The sequence below is a fragment of the Paroedura picta genome, chromosome 1, assembly GCF_049243985.1.
Source record: "Paroedura picta isolate Pp20150507F chromosome 1, Ppicta_v3.0, whole genome shotgun sequence".
Taxonomy (NCBI): Eukaryota; Metazoa; Chordata; class Lepidosauria; order Squamata; family Gekkonidae; genus Paroedura; species Paroedura picta.
In genome coordinates, this window is record NC_135369.1 from 58068199 (window position 1) to 58090053 (window position 21855).

Consider the following 21855-nt stretch of genomic DNA (forward strand, 5'->3'; position numbering starts at 1 on the left):
ATGTAGCACTTTCTTCCAAAACACAGCTGAGTTATTGTAAGGCTTTACATCAGAGAGCGGAAAACAAAGCTATGACTCAAGCCGTGCACTGAAGTGATTTAATAGTTTGCCAGAGTATTGCTCACATTGCAAAAGAATGGTGAATGAGTCTCCATAATCTATGACTTACTGGCTGTTTCTAAGTGTTTCTGGCTGTGTCAATAAATTGTTCACAGCTCTAATTGTGTTAATGAATTGAACATAATTAAACTTGCAGCATGTCATGAGCTTCCTCTGGCAAACTCAGTTGGTTTCTTAAGTAAGACTTCCAGTAGGGAAAAACAAAACCCTCACCGCTGCTGGTATTTAAAACACTGTAAACATTTCACTGAGAGAGCCTACACAGCTTAGGGGGAAACACTACATATTTTTCTGGTTGCTGTAAAGTAGGGTGCATTGAAATTAATATACAGATTATGCATCAACAAAAACAACAGAAGCACGAAAAATCTGGCATCCTATAGGGAGTTAATTTCAGGAGCGTGTGTATCACTAAGGGTGCATCTAAATGAAATATGTGAATCAAGCCCTCTCAGGAGTCCCCAGACCATCTTACATGGATGCATACTCTTGGGCGCTGTCATGCCTACACCGGCTTGTCACTGGAGCTGGAGCCAGGGGTCACTGGTACAGAGGTGCCACTCGACCCGCTCCTGGAATCACTGGGAGACTCAGCCTCGGATCTGCCAGATGATGAGCAGCCTGGGCCCAGCCAGGCTGAGATGCAGCCTTTCGTACCTACTTATGTTAAGCCCCAGGACAAGACCCCTCCTGGGACAGCAGCAACGGCGGAGGTGATCTACCTTGACAGCTGTCAGGAGATCAGCATGCTTGGCAGCACATTGTCAAGGTAGGTGGGGCACAGCTCCCTCCCTCTGATTATTAGCTCCAGTTGCGGGCCTTCCGCCTGAGGGCTGTGCCACCCAGTTCTGGCTCTTTCAGAAGGGCTTTGAGGCAAGGTCCTGTGTGGGGACAATGCATGCATTACCCTACCTGGCTTCCCAGAGAACTCCTGTTCCAATTTGCTACAGCAAAGCTCTGTTCCTGTGACTCCTTGTCTCTGACTTTTGGCTTGGCTTGTGACCATGCTCCAGCTCTCTGACCCTTGGCTTATCTTCCAACCATGCTCCAGCTCACTGACCCTTGGTTTATCTTCCAACCATGCTCCAGCTCTCTGACCCTTGGCTTATCTTCCAACCACATTCCAGCTCTTCAACTTTCGGCTTGGCTCCTGATTCTGCTCCTGAATCCAGTCTGTGTTTTGACTCTCTCCCTGCGTTTCGACCATGGCTTGGCTTGACTCTGCTCCCCTCCCCGTTTGCTGCGAACTCTGTCCCCCTTGGCACCCGGCCTCCTGGACTGGACTCTGATTCTGCTTAGACCTTTGCCTCAGCACAACCACCAGGCTGAGTAGGTGCAGCTTGTCAGGGCAGAACAGGCACTCGCCTGTCTTCTACCTCCTTCTGCCTTCCATTCTGTGCCATGTTTCCTAGCAGAAATGGCTCCAAGGGCCCCATTTGCCCCTTCCTTGCCACCCTGTATCCTGGCATCCTCTGAGGAAATTGCACAGAAGAGAAAACAGAAGCCCCTCTGCTGCCCCAGCCTTTGCTAGGCTCAGAAGCTTACAGAGGGACCAAGTATTTTTTTTAAGTGAGTCCTAAACGTATATGACTGTAAGACAGATTAGGGACCCATGGCATGGCTTGCATTACATGTATTGTTTAGATCCACACTCATCCATATCTTGCTATGACAATCATGTTTGCTAGATCTGGAATTAGGTTAGAAAGCAATCTACACTGCAAGCAACTGTCGGTTATGTCTATTTGAACCATAGTGTTTTCAGCAGAATGCTCATATGAATGCACAACTCCATTCACATTCTGGCATTGTCAGTCATGTTGAAATAGATTTTGAAAAGATGACTGATGCTAGATCAGAAACTCAAATACTTTGGCCACCTCATGAGAAGGAAAAACTCCCTGGAGAAGAGCCTAATGCTGGGAGCGATCGAGGGCAAAAGAAGAAGGGGACGACAGAGAATGAGGTGGCTGGATGGAGTCACTGAAGCAGTAGGTGCAAACTTAAATGGACTCCGGGGAATGGTAGAGGACAGGAAGGCCTGGAGGATCATTGTCCATGGGGTCGCGATGGGTCGGACACGACTTTGCACCTAACAACAACAACAAGACCAGGATCATGGAGAAAAAAGAGTAGTTCATGTGGTCAGATATGTGGGGTTGATGCTTCCCCCCAAGCTGTTGACACAGAATGGCTGGTATCTACCTGGGTCAGCAACCTTTTTTGTGATATGCATATGTGGTTTTAAGAGCTGCATATTAAGTAAAATATTTCCCACTGTGAAGATAAATAAGAAAAATTTGTTTAGATAAATTTAGCTTGATATGTGCCTCTTACATGTTGAATACATATCCACACTTCCATATATATAACTGTACTCTCTAAGAATATAGAGAACACTTTTCCAGAGATACAGTGTGTGGGTGTGGGGGGGAGTGGCCCTTGAGTTGGGTGTGTATGCAAAGTGCACATACTCTGTCATGGTCAAGAGTCTCCACAGGGACTCAGAGTCTTGGGGGCAAGGTGGTAGTTATACGTTAGCCTTCTTCTGTACAGCTGCGTTTGTGTCCGCTGGCATGCCGGCGGCTGCGCCTACCTCTTCCCTCCCCTCTCGCAGCAAAAAGCTTGTGGGGCCGCTAGCAAAGCGGCCGCTTTGGTGGCCGCTTCTCTTGCGGCCTGGTGAGCTTTTCGCTGCGTTGGGGAGAGATAGGTGTGGCGGCCCGTTACTGAGGCCTTTGTGGCTCGGTAGCGGGCCGCAGACCGGGGGTTGATGACCCCTGATCTGGAGGACCACAGGTTGACTACCCCTGCTTTAGAAGAAGGCTCTGTTTCTGAAATTCCCTACCCAGTGAAATTCACCAGGAATCTTCACGGTTGTGTTGTAGGCATCAGGCAAAATCTGTCCAGCTTGCCAAGCCCTATTGCCCATCCCTTATCTATTTGGCTCCTGTGCCAAGATTTTGAACTTTTAAAACTGGATTAAATTCTGAATGGTTGCCAGCTTTGCAGCCCAGTTTGATGGATGGCATTACTTGGTAGTAATACCAATGGGATTGACAAGTAACTGGTCATCAGACAGCAATTTTGCAAACCGCTCCTGTCCACACGTACTCAGAAGTTGGGCACAATGTTTTCAGTGAGATTTACTCTGTTTGTATCTTAACCATCACAGCAGTGAAACTTGAAGGAAGCCACAGTTGCTAGATAGGCTAGTTATATCTGCAAGTGTCAATAAGATGTAAATCCTGTCAGGATGTTTTACAAATGCTTCCCATCTATACACTCACTCCACATATGTGTTATGGGTTGTAATAGCCATGTGGCAAACTGCATTTATCATGCCATTTTGGCTGTGCTGCTTCCCTCAGCTCACTAATTTATCACCACTGGGAGTACTTCTAAGATTCAAAACATCTGAGCACCATCAAGGAACCACCATTACCTTTAAATCCAACTGTCAGTGTGCATAAAGGGCATTTTGTTAACTGTACTAAATCCCAGAGATGCCACCAGTCTTTATTTAACAAGCACTGCACACTTTTGAATTGTTCATATTGCCAAAATATTAAAGCAATATAAGGACATCGTTCAGAAGAGAATGATCAGCAGAGAGTTCCAGACAGTAAGTTTGTGCAGTAAGATAAACGCATCCGTGTCCATGAATCGAACTACCAGGTAACTAAAATGGCATTATAGCATTCAGAATGATTGAAAGGATTAGGATAGATATCTGAGTAATGCCCTTGTCCTGTATATGTTTATATAGAGGTAAATCTAAATGAATTCAATGGGACTGACTTCCAGCATGGAATTGTTGCCTAACATAGGAAAATAAAGTCTGAAGCAGAGATAGTAGAACACAAGGCATGTCATGACCATAGTAACTGTGTAACTGAAAATCCAGTGCACAGAAAGGACAATCCTGGCAAATGACAGCTAGTGTGAGGCAGTGGTTAAAATGCTGGACTGGAATATGAGAAACCAGGTTTGAATCCCCACTCTGCCATGAAAGCTTGCTGGGTCAGCTTGGGCCAGCCATACAAACCTAGCCTAACTTCCTCATATGGTTGCTATGAAGTGTAGGAAAATGAAGGAAGGAAAAACTATGCACTTCTTGGAGGATTAAATGTAAAGAATAATAATAATAGTCATAGGCAGTTGACTGGTAAATGATGTTCCATGACTGGAGACCAAGCCATGTTCTTGGGAATTGCAGGTGAATATTTGCAGGATTCTTGCTGTTCCAAGCAACAATGGTGTTATTTGCTCTATGCCCACAATGTCCAGGTGTTTCTTGAGACTTCCAAGCACTGCTCCAAGAGCTCCAGCGACAACTGCCATGATCGTCACTTTCTTCTCCCACAGTCAGTCTAACTCTGTTTGTATTTCATGATCTTCTGTTTTTCTCATTTCTATTCTGCTGTCTCCTTTATCTATCTATCTATCTATCTATCTATCTATCTATCTATCTATCTATCTATCTATCTATCTATCTATCTATCTATCTATCTATCTATCTATCTATCTATCTATCTATCTATCTATCTATCTATCTATCTATCTATCTATCTATCTATCTATCTATCTATCTATCTATCTATCATATAGTATGTGTAGTAACATCAGGCAATCCTCAGATTGTCTGATAGCCAGGGAAAGGACGTTTGAAGGTGGCCTGCCTCTGCCTTATGGCTCTAGTTCCTTGGAGGTCTCCGATCCAGATACTAGCCAGGGTCAACCCTGCTTAGTTTTTGATATCTTACAAGTTTTGGCTTGGTTGGGCAATCAAAGTCAGGTGGCTGATGGTAAGCAATATTTCTTGCAAAGATTCCTGTGCAACATGGCTGCACCTCAATGGTGATGTTCTTTATAGTCAGAGCACTGACCATGTGGTCAACTGTTTCATCCTTTGTCTTGCTGTTATAACTGGTCTTCTGAATCAATCCTTTATTTACAATCATTTTGACCAGTACAAAGGATGCTGGAATATCAAAATACAAGATAAAAGAATACATTTAAAATTAAGATCCATTCCGCACGACTTAAATATAGCAGAAGTCTTACCTTTGGTAAATGCTACAAATTCAAGGTTCCGCATGACGTTGCACACAACCTGCAACACTCCTGCAACACGCCCGCAAAAAGAGCTTTGTTGTAGCGCTTTTTGGGGAATCGGGAAAAGTGCATTTCCCCTGAAAAAAATGCTACACTTCTGCGCACAAGCTGCAATAAACCAGCGAAAGACATGTGCATTCTCAATGTAGCGGTAGAAAGAAAGTCCCTCCCCCGCTCTTGCCCCAAACTTCCGGAGAAGAGATCACCATTTTTCCCCTTAGACCTGTGAAAGCAATGAACGAGCAAGGCTTCTCTGGCTAAAGTCCCTCTACAGAAGTGATTTAAAGTAAAAGAAAGCTCCCCAAGTTCCCAAGCACAACACAGCCCCCTGTTCAGCACTGCCTGTAATTTTGGCCACAAATCGCGCCTGTGGGGGGGGGTTTCTACTTGAGGAGCCTATAAATGATTAATCACTAGCTCCTACACCAGCAAAAAGGTCTTTCCGATGCAACGATTGAACACAGATTCATTGCAACGGGTGTGTTTGGTTTTTTAAAATCAGTTCTTAAAGAGAAAGGGGCTTTTCGGGAGCATGAACACAACAGCCCATTGGCTGTTCTGTTTGATTGACGGCCAGGGGCGGGAAGAAGCGCAGAAAAAAACCTTTGTTGCAATTCCAGCAAGACCGGAAACTTGTGGGGAATGAATGAAATGCTACTGGGACTTCTATATTCCACTAAAAAAAAAGGTATGTGGAATGACGAAATTCCGCTGTTTAATATAGCGTTTCTGCATTCTGTGAACAATTGGCAACATTGGTCCTTGTGCGGAATGGCCCTAAGAATCATAAAATCACAATTTAAATAGTTATGTATAAGTATGCAGGCTTCCTTCATGCAGATGTGACGTTTGTACACAACTTGTGGGACAATCCTGCTAAGCCATCTACACAGACATTTGTGTGTGTCCAGTTTGACAACTGGGCAGGATTAATATTAGTTAATTTCTACAGATGAAACCGTGGTTAAAGGTACAAGATCAGCCTACCCCTCTTGGAAAGCCCAGCAAATGAAGAATGACACATCTGTTGTGATACACCTGCATTTGCAGAATGTCTTAAACCAGGGGTGATGGATAGGTTATCTATAAAGAAAGTTTACATGGTCCTGGCTTCCCAGGGATCTTGCCGGTTTTTAATCATGACTTTGCAAAGCCACTAGCACATGCCAGGCCAAGCCATTTTCTTCTGCTCAGTTGACGGCAGTAATTGCAAGGGTGTGTCTCCTCGCTCCCCTTTGTTCAGAGTGCCAACATTTTAAGAAAGTTACAGTGCTATAAACTGGGCCCAAAGCCTCTGAGTGTTGAATGAGGCTGCGAGGATTAGAACACAAATGTCTAACTGAGAGGAGATTGAATAGCAAAACAGTCCAGTTTGTCTGAGAGGCCAAGGGAAATAATGCAAATTAGACAAGTAATCAATAGCAGTCAGACTTCTAACTGAAGGCCACAGAGCAGAAATCTTGAGCTCATTTAAATTGTGTCTCTGGAAAGTCTCCCTCTGTTGCAAACTGTAATAACACTTGTTAGAGTTTTGTTAAGTGATATTCCCATTTTGAGGGAGATTGTTTATCTTCTAAACAAGGCTGGGAATGCAGCTGTGTTAATTCTTCTTTCAAGCAGGCATTTTATGCATGAAGTAGCTTATTATGAAAGAATTGTGAAATTTCAATATTTCATTGTGAGCCTGATGCTACACTTCATTAAGCTAAAGATTAAAAGGATTTAAAAGCATATAGCTGTAGCTAAATAGCAAATGAAGGATAGATAGGATAATCATTACTTGTTGAGGGAGATTGTTGAGGGTCATCCAGTAAAGTATAACAAGGCCTAATGGAAGGAAACAAAGGGGAAATTAGACCAGCTATATCAGACAAATTCAGGTGGGTAGCCATGTTGGTCTGCAGCAGTGGTTCCCAAACGTTTTTTTTGGCTGCTACTTCCTTTCACTCCACACATAAACACATACGAACACACATGCCTTTCTTGGTGTTAGGTCTACTGCAAATTCAAAACACACTAAATTGCCTGCACTTCTTTTGTTGTCCAGCGACCATGTCTGGCATATATGTGTGTGTGTGTGTGTATATATGTAAAATATTTGTATATATATATATTTGTAAAAGTCATTTCTAAAAGCTAGTTCATGTCCTCATTGGGGAGAAAGACAGAGAGAGACAGAAAGGCAAGCAATGGAAAATCCCATGGCCAGGAATAAGCAGGAGAAGGAGTTTCCAACCTCCCAAAGATGGGGACTTTTAGGAAAGAGTTACCAACCCTGGGTTAAAAATTCCTGAAGATCTGGGGTAGAGCCTGGGAAGGACAGAATCTGAGGAGGGAAGAACCTCAGCAGGAATATGATCCCATCCAGTCTACCTCCTGAAGCTGTCATTTTATTCAGGAAGCTAAACAGGGTTGGCCCCTAGTGAGCACTGGGATGGGAGACCACCAAGGAAATTCAGGGTCAGTAATGCCCAAGGGAGGCAATGGCCAGCCACCTTGAAATGTCTCTTGCTAGGAAACCTCAGATGCAGCAGGAAGTGTCAGACTGCTGCCCCCTGCCATCCCAAAATTCCTCACCCCCCCACTGTCTCAAAACTCCTTACTGCCCTTCTGGATCCTTCCGTTGCCCCCAGAGGAGGTATGCCAACCACTTTGGGAACTCCTAAGTGTCTGAAGCAACAGAACAAAAATTGAGTCCAGTGGTATCTTTTAAAACATGAAGTTTCAGTCACAGATCTATATCAGAAAAAAATTGCTTTGTATAACAAGGCCTACTGTTTTCAGGAACTGGCTTGGTGGGTGTGGGTGACTAGTTGTGGAGGAGAGACCTCCACAAAGTATAATACCATAAACTGGGGGACCTCCAGTCCCTACCTGGAGGTTGGCACTCCTAGTGGGAAGGTCTCTTGTATGTTTGTTCAGGCCTGGATTATGAAACTTTCTCAGCCTTTAGATTTTTCTTAGCATTATATCATGTCTCAGAGGGCATCACTGGACAAACAATTCCATCTAAAGCCCATTTATTTTCCAAGCAGCATTTTACAAATGAAAACATAGACACGCTTTATCACCCCAGATTTCTTATCAAGGATCATTCATCCAGCTCCTCCTCCTGCTATGGCATATTACTAAAATCTCTCCTCTACTTTCTGTGTTCCCTTTCAATAAACCATCTTCCACTGAATTAAAAGTCAAGGTGGTGTTGATTTAGGGTTGCCAACTCCAGGTTGAGATATTCTGAGAGATTTGGGGCCAGAGCTCCAAGCCATCGAAATCCTCTGGATCTGCTCCCTACCACTTTGAGGTAGCAAGGAGCAGCACCAGAGGGTTAAGAAACAAAAATAATTGGGAAACTTGTTTGTTTATTTATAACCCATTTTTTCACTGACTAAGGACAGATTACTCGAGACGATGACACATCTGACAAGCAATACATACATACATGCATGCATGCATGCATGCATGCATGCATACATACATACATACATGTATGTATGTATGTATACATACATACATACATACATACATACATACATACATACATACATACATACATACATACATACATACTAGGGGCAAAGCCCGTTGTATCCAGGAATAAAACGGATGCTAGAGCTTGGTGTTTGCCTTTTGGAACTGTCCATAGAATTTTCATGGCAAAGATACTGGAGTGGTTTGCCTTTTCCTTCTTCAGTGGATCATCTTTTGACAGAGCTCTCAACTATGACCTGTCCATCTTGGGTAGCCTTGCACAGCATAGCTCATAGCTTCACTGAGCTACACAAGTCCCCTTGCCATGGCAAGGCAGCGATCCTTGAAGGGGGGAGCAAAGTTATGCTCAAAATCCTACAAGCTAGGCTCCAGCAATATGTGGACTGAGAACTTCCAGAAGTACAGACAGGATTTCGAAGAGGCAGAGGAACTAGAGATCAAATTGCCAATATACGCTGGATCATGGAGAAAGCTAGGGAGTTCCAGAAGAACATCTACTTCTGCTACATTGACTATGCTAAAGCCTTTGATTGTGTGGAGCACAACAAATTGTGGCAAGTTCTTAAACAGATGGGAATACCAGAGCATCTTATTTGTCTCTTGAGAAACCTATATGCAGGTCAAGAAGCAACAGTGAGAACTGGGCATGGAATCACTGACTGGTTCAAAATTGAGGAAGGAATTGTGGCATAGTGGTTACAGATGAGCTTTCCAGAGCCATGTCTTCAGCTATGTGAAGGGAAAATCAGACTGGAGACTTTTCTTAGGGGGAGATTACATGGCAACCAATTCCTCCCAGTTCAACCTCATTTCCCTTCTTGTGTGAATTAGGCCATAGACACTGAAATGTCCCCCTGCCCTAATACACATGGGGTACTCGCAGTACATAGGTGTCCACCCTGCTCCTTCTGTCTCCATTTTTTCACTGTTGATAAAATGTTATGTGCTCACATACTTCTTTCACGGTTGCTCCTTAGAAGAACCGGATTTTTGTAACCCGTTGTTTACTACCCATAGGAGTTTACAAACACCTTTTCCCTTCGTCTCCCCACAATAGACAACCTGTGAGGGATGTGGGGCTGTGAGACGTCTGAGAGAACTGGGAATGGTCTGCAATGACCCAGCAGGCCTCAGGTATCTCAAAGCAGTTTCTAATTGTCTTTCCTTTCTCTCCCTATAGCAGACTCACCGTGAAGGGAGGTGGGGTAGAGAGCCTCATATGGAAGCTAAAATAATGAACTGGGAGGGGTGGGTCCCTGTGAAGAAACAAATATAGAAAAATATAGAAGTACTGGGAAACCAATATGGCAATAAAATATCAAATTGAACTTATATAGAGTCTTCTCTCTTCAGTAATTCTTTTATTCTTATTATTTCACACAAGTCCAGATGCTTCTCGCCTTACAGCTTTTTCAAGGGATGGTTCTTGGAAAATACAAAGAAAAGTAGTGGTTGTTCAACATTGATATTAACAAATTAACAAGCAATGGTCATGAATACATACTTTATATTTAAGGACCAACTTCAACATTAAATTTGTAAGTCTCTGTTTCATCTTTTTTCTACAAGTTTAATGATATAGAATAACAATATCAGCTTGTTATATTGTTATATTGTTTACAATCATTGTAAAATATCTTTACTCCTGTTTTCAGAATAATTTGAATATTGTATTTCTGTTTTAGATACTCTATCAAAAGATTCCTTAACAAGTTGAAGTTGGTCCTTAAATAAAAAGTATGTATTCATGACCATTGCTTATTAATATCAATGTGGAACAACCAATAATTTTACCTTTGTATTTCACATGGAAGCTGGCAACCCTAAGAGGAAGTCTCTCTGTGCACAGCAGTCTTGACCTTAGTAAGGTTTTTAATACTGGTTTTTTATTTAGAATCATAGAATCATAGAGTTGAAAGGGGCCATATAGGCCATCTAGTCCAACCCCCTGCTCAATGCAGGATCAGCCCTAAGCATCCTAAAGCATCCAAGAAAAGTGTGTAGCCAATCTTTGCTTGAAGACTGCCAGTGAGGGGGAGCAAGTGAAATTTTTTTTCCTGATATCTAGCCTATATCGTTGTACTTGTAGTTTAAACCCATTACTGCGTGTCCTTTCCTCTGCAGCCAACAGAAACAGCATCCTGCCCTCCTCCAAGTGACAACCTTTCAAATACTTAAAGAGGGCTATCATGTCCCCTCTCAACCTCCTTTTCTCCAGGCTGAACATTCCCAAGTCCCTCAACCTATGCAGAACTTTACACTTATCTTTATTAAATTGCATTTTGTTCTCATTTGCCCATTTTTCCATTGTGTTTAGATCTCGTTGAACTCTGTCTCTATCTTCTGGAGTATTTGCCAGTCCCCCCAATGTGGTGTTTTCTGCAAACTTAATGAGCAGTCCCTCCACCCCCTCATCTAGATCATTAATAAATATGTTAAAAAGTACCGGGCTGAGCATGGAGCCCTGAGGTACCCCGCTACTCACCTCCCTCCAGTCTGATGAAACACCATTGACAACAACTCTTTGAGTGCGGTTCTCTAACCAATTCCCTATCCACCTAACGATCTGAAAATCCAGATTGCAGTCCTTCAACTTATCCATCAGAACATCATGAGGGACCTTATCAAAACCTTTACTAAAATCCAAGTAAACGACAGGTTGAGAGGTGTCGGTATATAAAATTGAAACATCAATTAATTAATTAATATGTGATCACATAATTCTCAGAATATTTTGCCCACCCAGTTTTATTTATTTATTTTAATATTGAGAAGAACATCACCGCATATAAATAAGACAATACATTTAAACCTAACCCCCCAACCCTGCATATATTAACAGGTACTTATAATGATCCCCACATTCCCAAAAGGCAAGCTGACCTGGGGGTGATTCTTTTCTGTTTTTAATTTTTAAAAACAAGCATGAGTAACACTGGATAAGAACAGCACAATATATTTAACAACCATAAAAATCACCTTGAATTTACAGAACATCTAATGATCTTGTTCCTTCTGCCTAAAAGGCATGCAAATTTATTCTGTTATGTTATTGCCAGGGACTGGCTCCTTGCATTTATTAACAAACAAAAGAGGTATTTAACAGACTTCCACAATTGCTGTTGCCCCTTCAGAAAGGTTAAACTGTTCTTGTTAATGGTGTCCTGCTCAGACTTGGTTTTTATACCCTGGTTTTATGCTACCCTAAGGAGTCTCAAAGTGGCTTTCCTTTCCCCACAACAGAGACCCTGTGAGGTAGGTGAGGCTGAGAGAGCCCTGTGAGGTAGGTGAGGCTGAGGGAGCCTTGGTCAGAACAGCTTTATCAGGACTGTGACTAGCCCAAGGTTACCCAACTAGCTGCATGGAGAGGAGGAGCAGGGAATCAAACCTGGCTTGCCAGATTAGAAGCCACAACTCTTAGCCACTAGACCAAGTTGGCAGACTTTTGGCCATGGAACGAATGTGCTGCTAGTGGCCTTTGTTTGTTTGTTTGTTTGTTTATTTATTTATTACTAGCTTCAAATCCCGTTCCTAAAAACAGCCTTGAAAGGGTCCCCTCCCCTGGCCCCTGGCCAGGCAGCTTAAGGTGGCCTTGGGCAGTAGCTTGCAGCCAAATCAAGTGGGGCAGGTGGGAGCTGGGCAGCTCGTTAGAAGGGCTGGGACAGATTTCCTTAGCAGTCCTTAACAAGCAATCAGCAGGCCAGGAGGCCCTCTTCAGTAGGCCCAGCCTAGCAGGCCAAGAGGCCCTTGTTAGGAGGCCCTTCACCATGACCCTTTGCCCAAGGCCTCTCCCCTTACGTGCTGCTGGCTCCAGGCACTGAGGCGTCTGAGAGCAAAGAGGCTAGAGTCCAGGGACAGAGGGTGGGAGCTGCAGGGGCAGGGCCAATCAGGGCAAAGCTGCCTGCACCCTTATTGGCTCTATTCCAACTTAGATAGCCAGACACGTCCCACTCCCTAGGCTGTTTCATAAATATATAGAGGAACAACAATGTATAAGGATATACGGCCCTCCCTGAAGGCTCAGGGTGGTTTACATAAAACAGGGAACAATACAGATAATTCAATATTTATAACAGTGATAATACAATAGTAACAGTAGATAACATGGTGGAACAGTAAACAATGGAGCGAATGTTAAGTCAACTAACGCATACTGATGACCCTGTGGGTTGGATGGATTGGTAGTGGCTACCATAGGAGGGAGGCTCGGGGCCCAGTGGGAAGAGGTTGGTTTGGGTCAGCCTCAACCAAATGCCTGGCAGAGGAGCTCCCTTTTGCAGGCCTTGCGGAATACAGGATGATGACATGTAAAAACATGAAAAAAAACCCACACGTATTGGTAGCTGGAACCCAGAAAATCCTTAGTTGTAGAAATGGCCCCTGTTTGTGGGAACCATAAATATCCTGTTCATTTCCTAGAGGCAGAATATATGGAAATTGATATCTGGTTAGAATCATAGGGTTGAAGGGACTTCCAGGGTCATCTAGTCCTACCCCCTGCACAGTGCAAGAACCCACAACTACCTGCCAATCCACAGTGACCCTAATTTCATGCGCAAGTGATCCCTCCACCAAAAATCTCTAGAATCCAGCCTGTCCTGGAGGAAATTCACCTACCATCCCACAGTGGCAATTAACAATTCCCTAGGTATGCAAGATAGGGCCACAAGAGCCAAACACTGGCACATCCCTTCCTGCCCACCCACTCACAATCTGCCTAAGTGCATAAAATCAGCATTTCAGTCAGATGACTATCTAGCCGCTGCTTAAAAACTTCCCAAGAAGGAGAACCCACCATCTCCCTAGGAAGACTGTTCCACTGAGGAACTGCTCTAACTAGGAACTTCTTCTGGATGTTTAGCCGAAAATTCTTTCGAATGAATTTCAACCCATTGGTTCTGGTATTGGCTCAAGTATTTGAAAATGGTTATTATATCACCTCTTAGTTGCCTTCTCTCCAGGCTAAGCAGACCAAGATCCCCCAACCTTTCCTCATACGACTTGGTTTCCAAATCCCTTAATGGCATGGAGGTAAACAACATGATCTGGTATCTTACCACCCATTAAGCCTCTATGAACTTGTTATGCATCTTCATCACAGCTTTACTCTCAAGTCACAGTGATCCATACAACAGTCACCACTAGACTGGACTTCTGTACCTTGCTCCATGTGGGCCTACACTTGTCCCTTACCCAGAAACTGCAGCTGGTGCAAAATGTAGCAGCTAGGGTCTTCACAGGTACATCTTAGAGGGCCCATATCCAGTTGGTGAAGAGGCAGCTATATTGGTTTCCAGTTGCAGCCTGGATCGGGTTCAAAGTTTTGGTATTAACTTTTAAGGCTATATGTGGCCTGTATCCTACATACCTGAGAGACTGCTTGCCTCCTTATGCTCACCACAGGACATTGTGCTCTATGGGTGCAAATTTGCTGGAAGTCTCCAGCCCAAGAGAAGCGTGCATGGCCTCGACCAGGGCTAGGGCCTTTTTGATTCTGGCCCCGACCTGGTGGAATAAGCACCTGGCTGCAAGAACTGTGGGCACCAATGGAGCTTTGGTATTTCCACAGGCCTGTAAAGCTCTTTCCACAGCCAGGAGAAGGCCGATCCCCCCCCCACCCGGCCGAGACTCGCAGCCTTCTCCCGGCCCCGGCTCCCCATTGGCCACTTGGCCCGTCGCGAGTCTCGGTCGGGTGGGTGGGGGTTCGGCCTTCTTCCGGCCCCGGGAATAGCCTCGCCGCGTCTGCGATGCTGCAGACGCCCTGGATTTCCAGTCCTGGCCCTGGATTTCCAGTCGGAGGGGCGAATCAGGAGCCGCTTGCCCTTACTCCTTTATTCCCCACTTGCCCTTACTCCTTTATTCCTCCCACTCCTCCGGAATGGGGGGGGGGGGTTTAAAGATTGTGACCCATCATGAGCCGTTTGGGAGTGACAGGATATAAATCCCAAAATAACTAAATAAATAAAACAAATGTTTCTTAACAACCATGAGAATAAAAATTTATATGGTACTGTGATTTTCAAAATGGACATAGCACTGTCCATTTATATATGTATGTATATACACACACACAATTACAGTACCCTCTTAAGTATGTCAGCCCCGAATCTTACTCAGATCTATTCAGTGGGACTTACTCCTAAGAAAAAGTTCTCAGGATTACATTGAGGGACCCAGTCTTAATGAAATCCACTTTACATTAGAAATAATCTTATTGCCATCCTGATTTTTCTTGTTATGTGCTTTTCCACACTGGGTTTATGCTATGACTCAGCTTCTTAATGGTATCTCTGTTCTTTTGGTCTCCCTTACACAAAGTATTGTTTGTAGTCCTTATTGTCCTTTTGTTGTTGTTTTAACTCCTTCCCCCATGTTTTATTCAGAGAGGAAAATAGAAGTAGTTAAGAAGCCAAGCTGGAGCATAAATTCCTGTGTCATGGAAAACACTGCTAGAAAAAAAAAACATACTTCAATAGGAGCTTGCCATTTCAAAGTTCACTTTGATTTTTCTGCAGATTTGCCAAAATGAATAGACAAAATGAATAGACATCTTTATAGGGTTTTTTTTAAATAGGGGGAAAACATAGGGAGGGTTTTTTTGGAATTATATTTCTTCTGACGAAAGGGATTAGCTGATGCTTGTTCTCTTGGCGTAATTAGTGCATATGGTCCAGCTGTGAAGAAGTAGCCGAGGACTTCTAACTTATTATTAATTAGGCTCATTAAAATGCAAGTAAGAGAACGATGCCTAGGTAAACAATACCTTATGCCATAAAGTCATTTCTTGACAAGAGCTAGTCTTGCTAGCAGAAGTCATTCCTGAAAATTTGTGGGATTTTTTTTTAAATAGCTTGCTGAGATCTGCTTAACTACTTTTGATTGGCATCAAGGACAGGCACCAGGAGCTAGAAGGAGCTAACACTGTGGTGCTGATATTTCGTTTCAAATCATTTCATAATATGTCTGGGTGAGGTCAAAGGTTGACAGGCAAATGACAGGCCTTCCTCAATTGCTGTGGTGTCACAGCAGGTGTATGTCAACGAATTTTTTTCCTGGGCCCCTCTGTGATGTTTTTTCTTTATATGTTCACATTTCTTTTCCTTGTCTTGTCTAAAATTGACTAGGATTGGCAGATTTGTAATTAAAACCTCAACGGGGGAAGTTTAAAAGACCAAGCCTAGGTTAGGAAATAGCAGGAAGTGTCTTTCATAATTATCAGGACCTTTTGCACTGAATAGATAACGGAAAGCTTTCTGAATAGGCACTGCATTCAGAAGTGGGATTTGAGATTACAAGGACTTTTCATTGTTAATGAGTGATGCCAAGTTTCCTATAAGGCAAATACATCCTAAATTACAACATCACAAATGATACACTCCAGTCAAGCATTAAAACATCACCAAAGAAGTCAACCCAGCATGGGATTCCCCTCCCCCCTTTTATAAGTGTTTTCTTTCTTTAAAGTCAATGCACGCTCACTTATAAATCACTCTAGTGATGCAGCCTCCAGTATAAATGGATCAAAAGATGCTATTGACAGATGCTGAAATGAGTGTCTACCTTTAACACAGGGTCAATTGATAAGTGTCTGACCTAGACTTTTGACTGACATGAAGTGCTGCCAGGCAGGTCTCTTTGTTACAACCAGTAGCTAAACAGGGTCATTACCTCTGTGCCCCCACCCACCAAAAATCTAGATCAGTCATATGTCTGAGACAATAATTTGTGAGGGGGAGACAGGTTTAAAGCCAGCATAAGAAATTTTGAGACTAAGAAACTTAATGGTTTGGGAATTTGGAAGATTAAAGTTTGATTCAATAAAGCCTTCCAAGTGTCACTTTATCACTATCATTCCTTTTAATCATCAGCCTGAAAGTGGATATAGGAAATTCCTTATCGTTGCTGTTTAAAATCGCCCATGGGAAATGAGTAATGGATTGAAGAGGTATGGCTAGAACCACATATAGTTATGCTTTTTTTAAGAAAGGCAACTTCTTTTGAAGCCCAATAGTGGATACAAATGAAGGAGGCAAGCCCATACCCCCAAGAAGGGTAATCGACACCATAACAGTAAAGGTAAGAAGCTGGTTAACGGCTCAACAGTGATATCATTGCAGGGCAGCACTCAGGCTGGGTGAATTCCATTTATCTAGTGCAACAAAAGAAGGAAAGAAAAGCTGCTTAAAGAGTGCTGGGAGAAAGAAGCAAGACCACAGCTTGGTGGGAGGAGTTATGGCTCAGTGGTAGCAGATCTGCTTTGCAATCAGAAGATTCTGGTTTCAATCCCTGCCATGTTCAGTTAAAAGGACCAGGTAACGGGTGATGTAAAACATCCTGGAGAGTCACTGCTGTTTTCAGTAGAAAAAATAAGCTTTATTGACCATTGCTCTCATTTAATGTAAGGCTACCTATGTGTTCATACAGAGGATGAACTGAGCCCCACATATGTTCATAAGACAGGAGATTGGGTACAATATGGCTATCTCTTCTGAGATGGTCCTAAGTGTTCCTATCTTAACACAAGCCCGCGGCGCCATGGGCGCCGCGGACTAAATAAAACAGTAAGTCCTCGGAAGGCGGGATGTGTCCGGGATGAGGAAGGGTGCCGATTGGCCCCTTCCTCCGGACAGACTATCGAAGGAACCAATCGGCAGGCGCTTTGCGATTGGTCTCTCCGATTCCCTGCCCGAGCAACTGTGAGCCGCGCACAGGGCGGCTCACAGTTGCTCCTTGGCTGCCGACCTGACGCGTCAGGAGGCGTGAAGCGCCTCTGACGCGTCAGGCCGCCACCAGACGGAGCCCCCCCCCGCCAGCCTCAATGAAGACACCTCCACGAAGACAACGGAGCCCCCGGCAGTTCCAGTAGATGGGCTCCAGCACGAGCGACCTGGCCAGCGCGCTCCGGCACAGGAGCACCCAGATAGCCCGCCAGCACTTCCAGAGCGGCGATCCCCCCCGGCGCACCACCACAGTCGGGGGCACTGCCGCCACCGCCGGTTCCTGCCTCCGAGGATCGTCAACTCCGCGCCGCCACTGGCACAGAAGGGCAGCCCCAGCCACAGTCCCCGCAAGCCCAAGGCGCCCACCGGCCACGCCACGCCACCAAGCTAATCCGTGGCCGTCCGCCTCACTGGCTCCTGCGCCTGGCCGCCGGCATCCAGTCGCTGCCGCCAAGCCCCACCAAGGCCACCGCCGCCACCCGCCCACCTGCCATAGCCAGAAGACAAAAGCCGCCGTCGCTCAGTCCAGTGGTCCCCAACCTGCGGGCCATTGCACCGGGCTGCGGCTCCCTCTCCCCCCGCAAGCTTGAGGCCCAGGAAGCTTTACTGCGGGAGGGCAGGGAGAGGGAATCAGGGCCGGGCTGCGCATTCACGCGGCCGCGGCCCGTGCGGGGCGCGGCCCGATGCGCGGGTGTGGTCAGCGCGGACGCGGCCCCCGGGCGCGGCCCGATGCGCGGGCGTGGTCTGCACTGGTGCGGCCTGTGGCAGCGGCCCGCTGTGCGGGCGTGGTCCGCGCGGGCACGGCCCGATGCCCTGCCGGTCCCCAGCCTTGGAAAGGTTGGGGACCACTGGCTCAGTCCACCCGACGTCTTTGCAAGCTTCCCTGGCCACCGCCTCCGCCACCGTCTGCGCCTTTATCAATCCACCTGAAGAAGTAGAGGCAGCTCAGAGCGCCGCTGCCAGGTTGCCGGCCTTGCGGGCCCCCGCCAGCCTCCATGAAGACACCGACGAAAACAAAAATGGCCGCTGGCGAGAAGACGCCGCCAAGGAGCCGCCCGCCCTCGCAAAAGGCCTCTAACGGGTAAGCCACCTTTACTCACCCTACCCTCACTAGTCCCTTGCTCTGCCCCCGCCTGCTAGCGCCCATTGTATTTGTTATACAATGGGCTTTATTACTAGTCTCTCATAACTGTGGTACAGTTATTCAGTTACCACTAACTTCCCATGTGACCACCCTGTGTTATGGAATCTAGATCAATGAAAAATCTTCCTACTTTAGCATCTTTTTCTCTTTCCTTGACAGAGTTCCCATTACCTGATGAAATTTCCAAGGGGTACTGTCCCGAAGGCTGATGGGCAGGACTGAATTCAGAATTCAGTCTACAGAATTCTAAAGACATGGGCAATCTGTGATCTTCATTTTGTTTCATTACAACTGTAAGAGCGTAGCCATGTGGCTTCTATATGAAAGGACTGATCCAATCTACCTTTGGTGAGGCATGCAGAAGGGTTACACCCACATTGACATGGCTACCAGGGATAATTCCAAGACTATGCAGGATTTGAGTTTATTTTCCATGAATGAGTCAGGAGAGAATGGGTGGGTAACAAATTGAATGAATGAATGTCCTCCAACCATCCAAGTGGCTCCTTGATAATGTTGAAACATTTATGTGATATATATATGTTCCTATTCCTAGTTTAGAGATGGAACTGAGGTAGAGAAAGAACAGACTACAATAAGCTATACGAGCTCCTTTTCTAATACTTAACACTGCTCAAAATTCACTCCATCATCCACTGTGGCATTATGTCTTTACAAACTCATTTACTTCAATGGATTTAGAATGGTGTAATTCTGTTTGAGATTGCACTTATCCTCCCCCAGCTTTTGGGGATCAGAGATGGACAGAAAGCAGGGATATAAATATTGTAAATAAATATAAATCTAAAAGTACCTTCTTCCATTTATTAGAAAAGGCTTGGTGCTGTGGTTAAGAGTGGCTGCCTCTAATCTGAAGAGCCGGGTTTCATTCCCCACTCCTCTGCATGCAGCCAACTGGGTGACTTTGGTCTAGTCATAGACCTGTTAGAGCTGTTCTCACAGAGCAGTACCATCAGAGCTCTCTGAACCCCACTATCTCACAGAGTGTCTGTTGTGGGGAAAGGAATGGAAGACAATTGTAAACTGTGTTGAGACTACTTCAGGTAGTTCCCTACAACAAGCACCCTGTTTGCTTTAACCAAGGGGTATGTATCTGTGGATTAAGAAGGAATTAAGTCTCTGAATTCACTCTTGGTTCCAATACCAGGGTTATATAGGAAACCAACTACAACATTAGGAGAAATAAAAATATAATCCACAAAAAATGTAGTTTTTCTTTCATATGATCATTTGCAAAGCTTAAAAAAAAAAAACATCACCCAAACCTTGGAGTACTTGGCTATGTGCTGCATAACTTGGTAGAATGGTAATCCAGTAGAAAGCAAGAGTTAAGCATGTGCTTATTTTTCCAAAATGAGGAAATACAATGTACAGTGCAGCAATCAAAGATTTGTGGTGCTGCATAACAAATGCGGTAATGTTTGCTCCCTTGACTAGGAGTAAAAATGGTGAACATTATGTACCGCAGGAGGGAAATTCTGGAATCTGGCTAGGAAACCTCATTAGAGACTAATGTAGCAGTTGGTCACCTACAAATTATGGTAAATAGCTGTGTAGAATTATGAGACTGGGACTATCAGCTGGTACTTGACTATTACCAACTTCTAGCCAAAAGGCTTGTGTATTTTATCTTTCTGATTGCCATGGATTTCAGCTTTCCAAACAAACAAACAAAAGACTTTCCGCAACTATTTTGTAAATATGTAAAAGTGAGTCATTTTAGTAGTGCATATGTACTGATAGATTTTTAATATAATTTCTTATAGAACACAGAGGATATTTCTATGTCCAATATTTATTACTGTGAGTATACTCCAAATGCCTCAGTGACCTTCCCCCTCCTTTCCTATCACACGCTGACACATCTAGCCTAAATTTGCGTCTTGCATCACCTCAGGATACTCATGGCTAATTTCATTATTTTGGAGAGAAAATGCAAATGAGGCCAGACAGCTGGTGCTTTCCTTGTGGCTAGGAGTGATGGAGAGGCCTGAGGCCTACCTCATCAGAGGCTCTAATACCCTTTTGCTTAGACAGGCCCTGGTGAGAAGAGAGTAGAGAGGCTGCTGGAGCAGCAGGAACAGATGGCAAGAAAAGTAAAAAGATGGAGAAGCAAGGCTAGCTTCAGCTATTCAGAGGAAGCTGTAATGTTACTTATCTAAGCAAACCGATATGGCACACTGCAGTACTATTGCTGGCATCTTTCGGATGTACTGACTTTTCCGGTTTGCAACCAGAGATTTCAAACTCCATCAACCCTTTATGAACATATGGAAAACATGAAAGTTTGTTATTTGACCCTGTCTAACAACAAGAAAAGATTTGGCTGGCTGTTATCTGTGCGATGGTGATTGTTTGTTTTGATTCAACACTTCCTCAGGAATCTTCTGGATATGAAGTAATATAAGTATAAATTTTGGAAGGTAAATAATCTCAAATGAATGGTTATCCCTAAATGTCATCATACGAAGAAGAGTTGTTTTTTATACCCTGCTTTTCACTACCCAAAGGTGTCTCAAAGAAGCTTACAATAGCCTTCCTTTCTTTCCTCATAACAGACTCTCTGTGAGGGAGATGTGGCTCAATGAGTTCTGACAGAATTGCTCTGCAAGAACAGCTTTATCTGTGCTGTGGTGAGCCCAAGCTCACACAGCTGGCTGCATGTGGGGGAGTGGGGAATCAAACCCGGCTCTCTGGATTAGAGGCAGCTGCTCTTAATCGGTACACCAAGCTGGGAAGTTTACAGTGCCATCCTAAACCAAAACATTTAAGACTACCAACTTCAATAGACTCCAAAAGGTGTAATTCTGTTTGGGAAATTATATACATTTGTTTAAATATTGCTTTTTGAAAAGCATAAAAGAAGTTAAAAATTATTACCTTCTTGTAATGGATTTTAAAAGGACAAACTCACAATCGTTTTTGTGCACAATGAGGGGACATTAATTTATACTCTGCTTCTTGCTGGATTAGTCACACATGTACACATTGCCGGGGGAAAATAATGTATTATATTAATAACATTCAGAACCAGGCATTCTGAATCTATTTTAAAACATAGATCTAGCTGCCAGTGAGGTGTATGTTCTTTTTTTGCACTTAGAAGATACGTAACAGACAGAGCCTGGAAATAACAGTATTTAGCATCTCTTTCTTTCTGTCGATCTTGAGTTGCTACTCATCTATCTTCAGACAGTGGAGACAACCAAGTCAGAGTTTCTGAGGAAAACTGGAGTGAGGTGG

The 21855-nt window shown here is 44.3% G+C and overlaps 1 protein-coding gene across 1 annotated transcript; it reads left to right on the forward strand.

Annotated features, from left to right (window-relative positions):
• The first annotated feature begins 599 nt into the window (after nt 1-599).
• LOC143823557 (uncharacterized) lies at nt 600-11021 on the forward strand. Its single transcript, XM_077310026.1, has 4 exons — nt 600-889; nt 4408-4484; nt 9745-9861; nt 10852-11021. Exons 1-3 carry the CDS (start codon nt 600-602, stop codon nt 9810-9812), a joined length of 435 nt encoding a protein of 144 aa, XP_077166141.1. The 3' UTR covers nt 9813-9861; nt 10852-11021.
• Nucleotides 11022-21855: the final 10834 nt, after the last annotated feature.

Bases quoted from the DNA above. Each gene is read 5' to 3' on its own strand.
- LOC143823557 (XM_077310026.1), top strand. From the start codon at position 600: ATGCATACTCTTGGGCGCTGTCATGCCTACACCGGCTTGTCACTGGAG. The intron at 890-4,407 runs GTAGGTGGGGCA...CACAATGTCCAG, and splicing joins CTTGGCAGCACATTGTCAAG to GTGTTTCTTGAGACTTCCAA. The intron at 4,485-9,744 runs GTCAGTCTAACT...TACTACCCATAG, and splicing joins CGTCACTTTCTTCTCCCACA to GAGTTTACAAACACCTTTTC.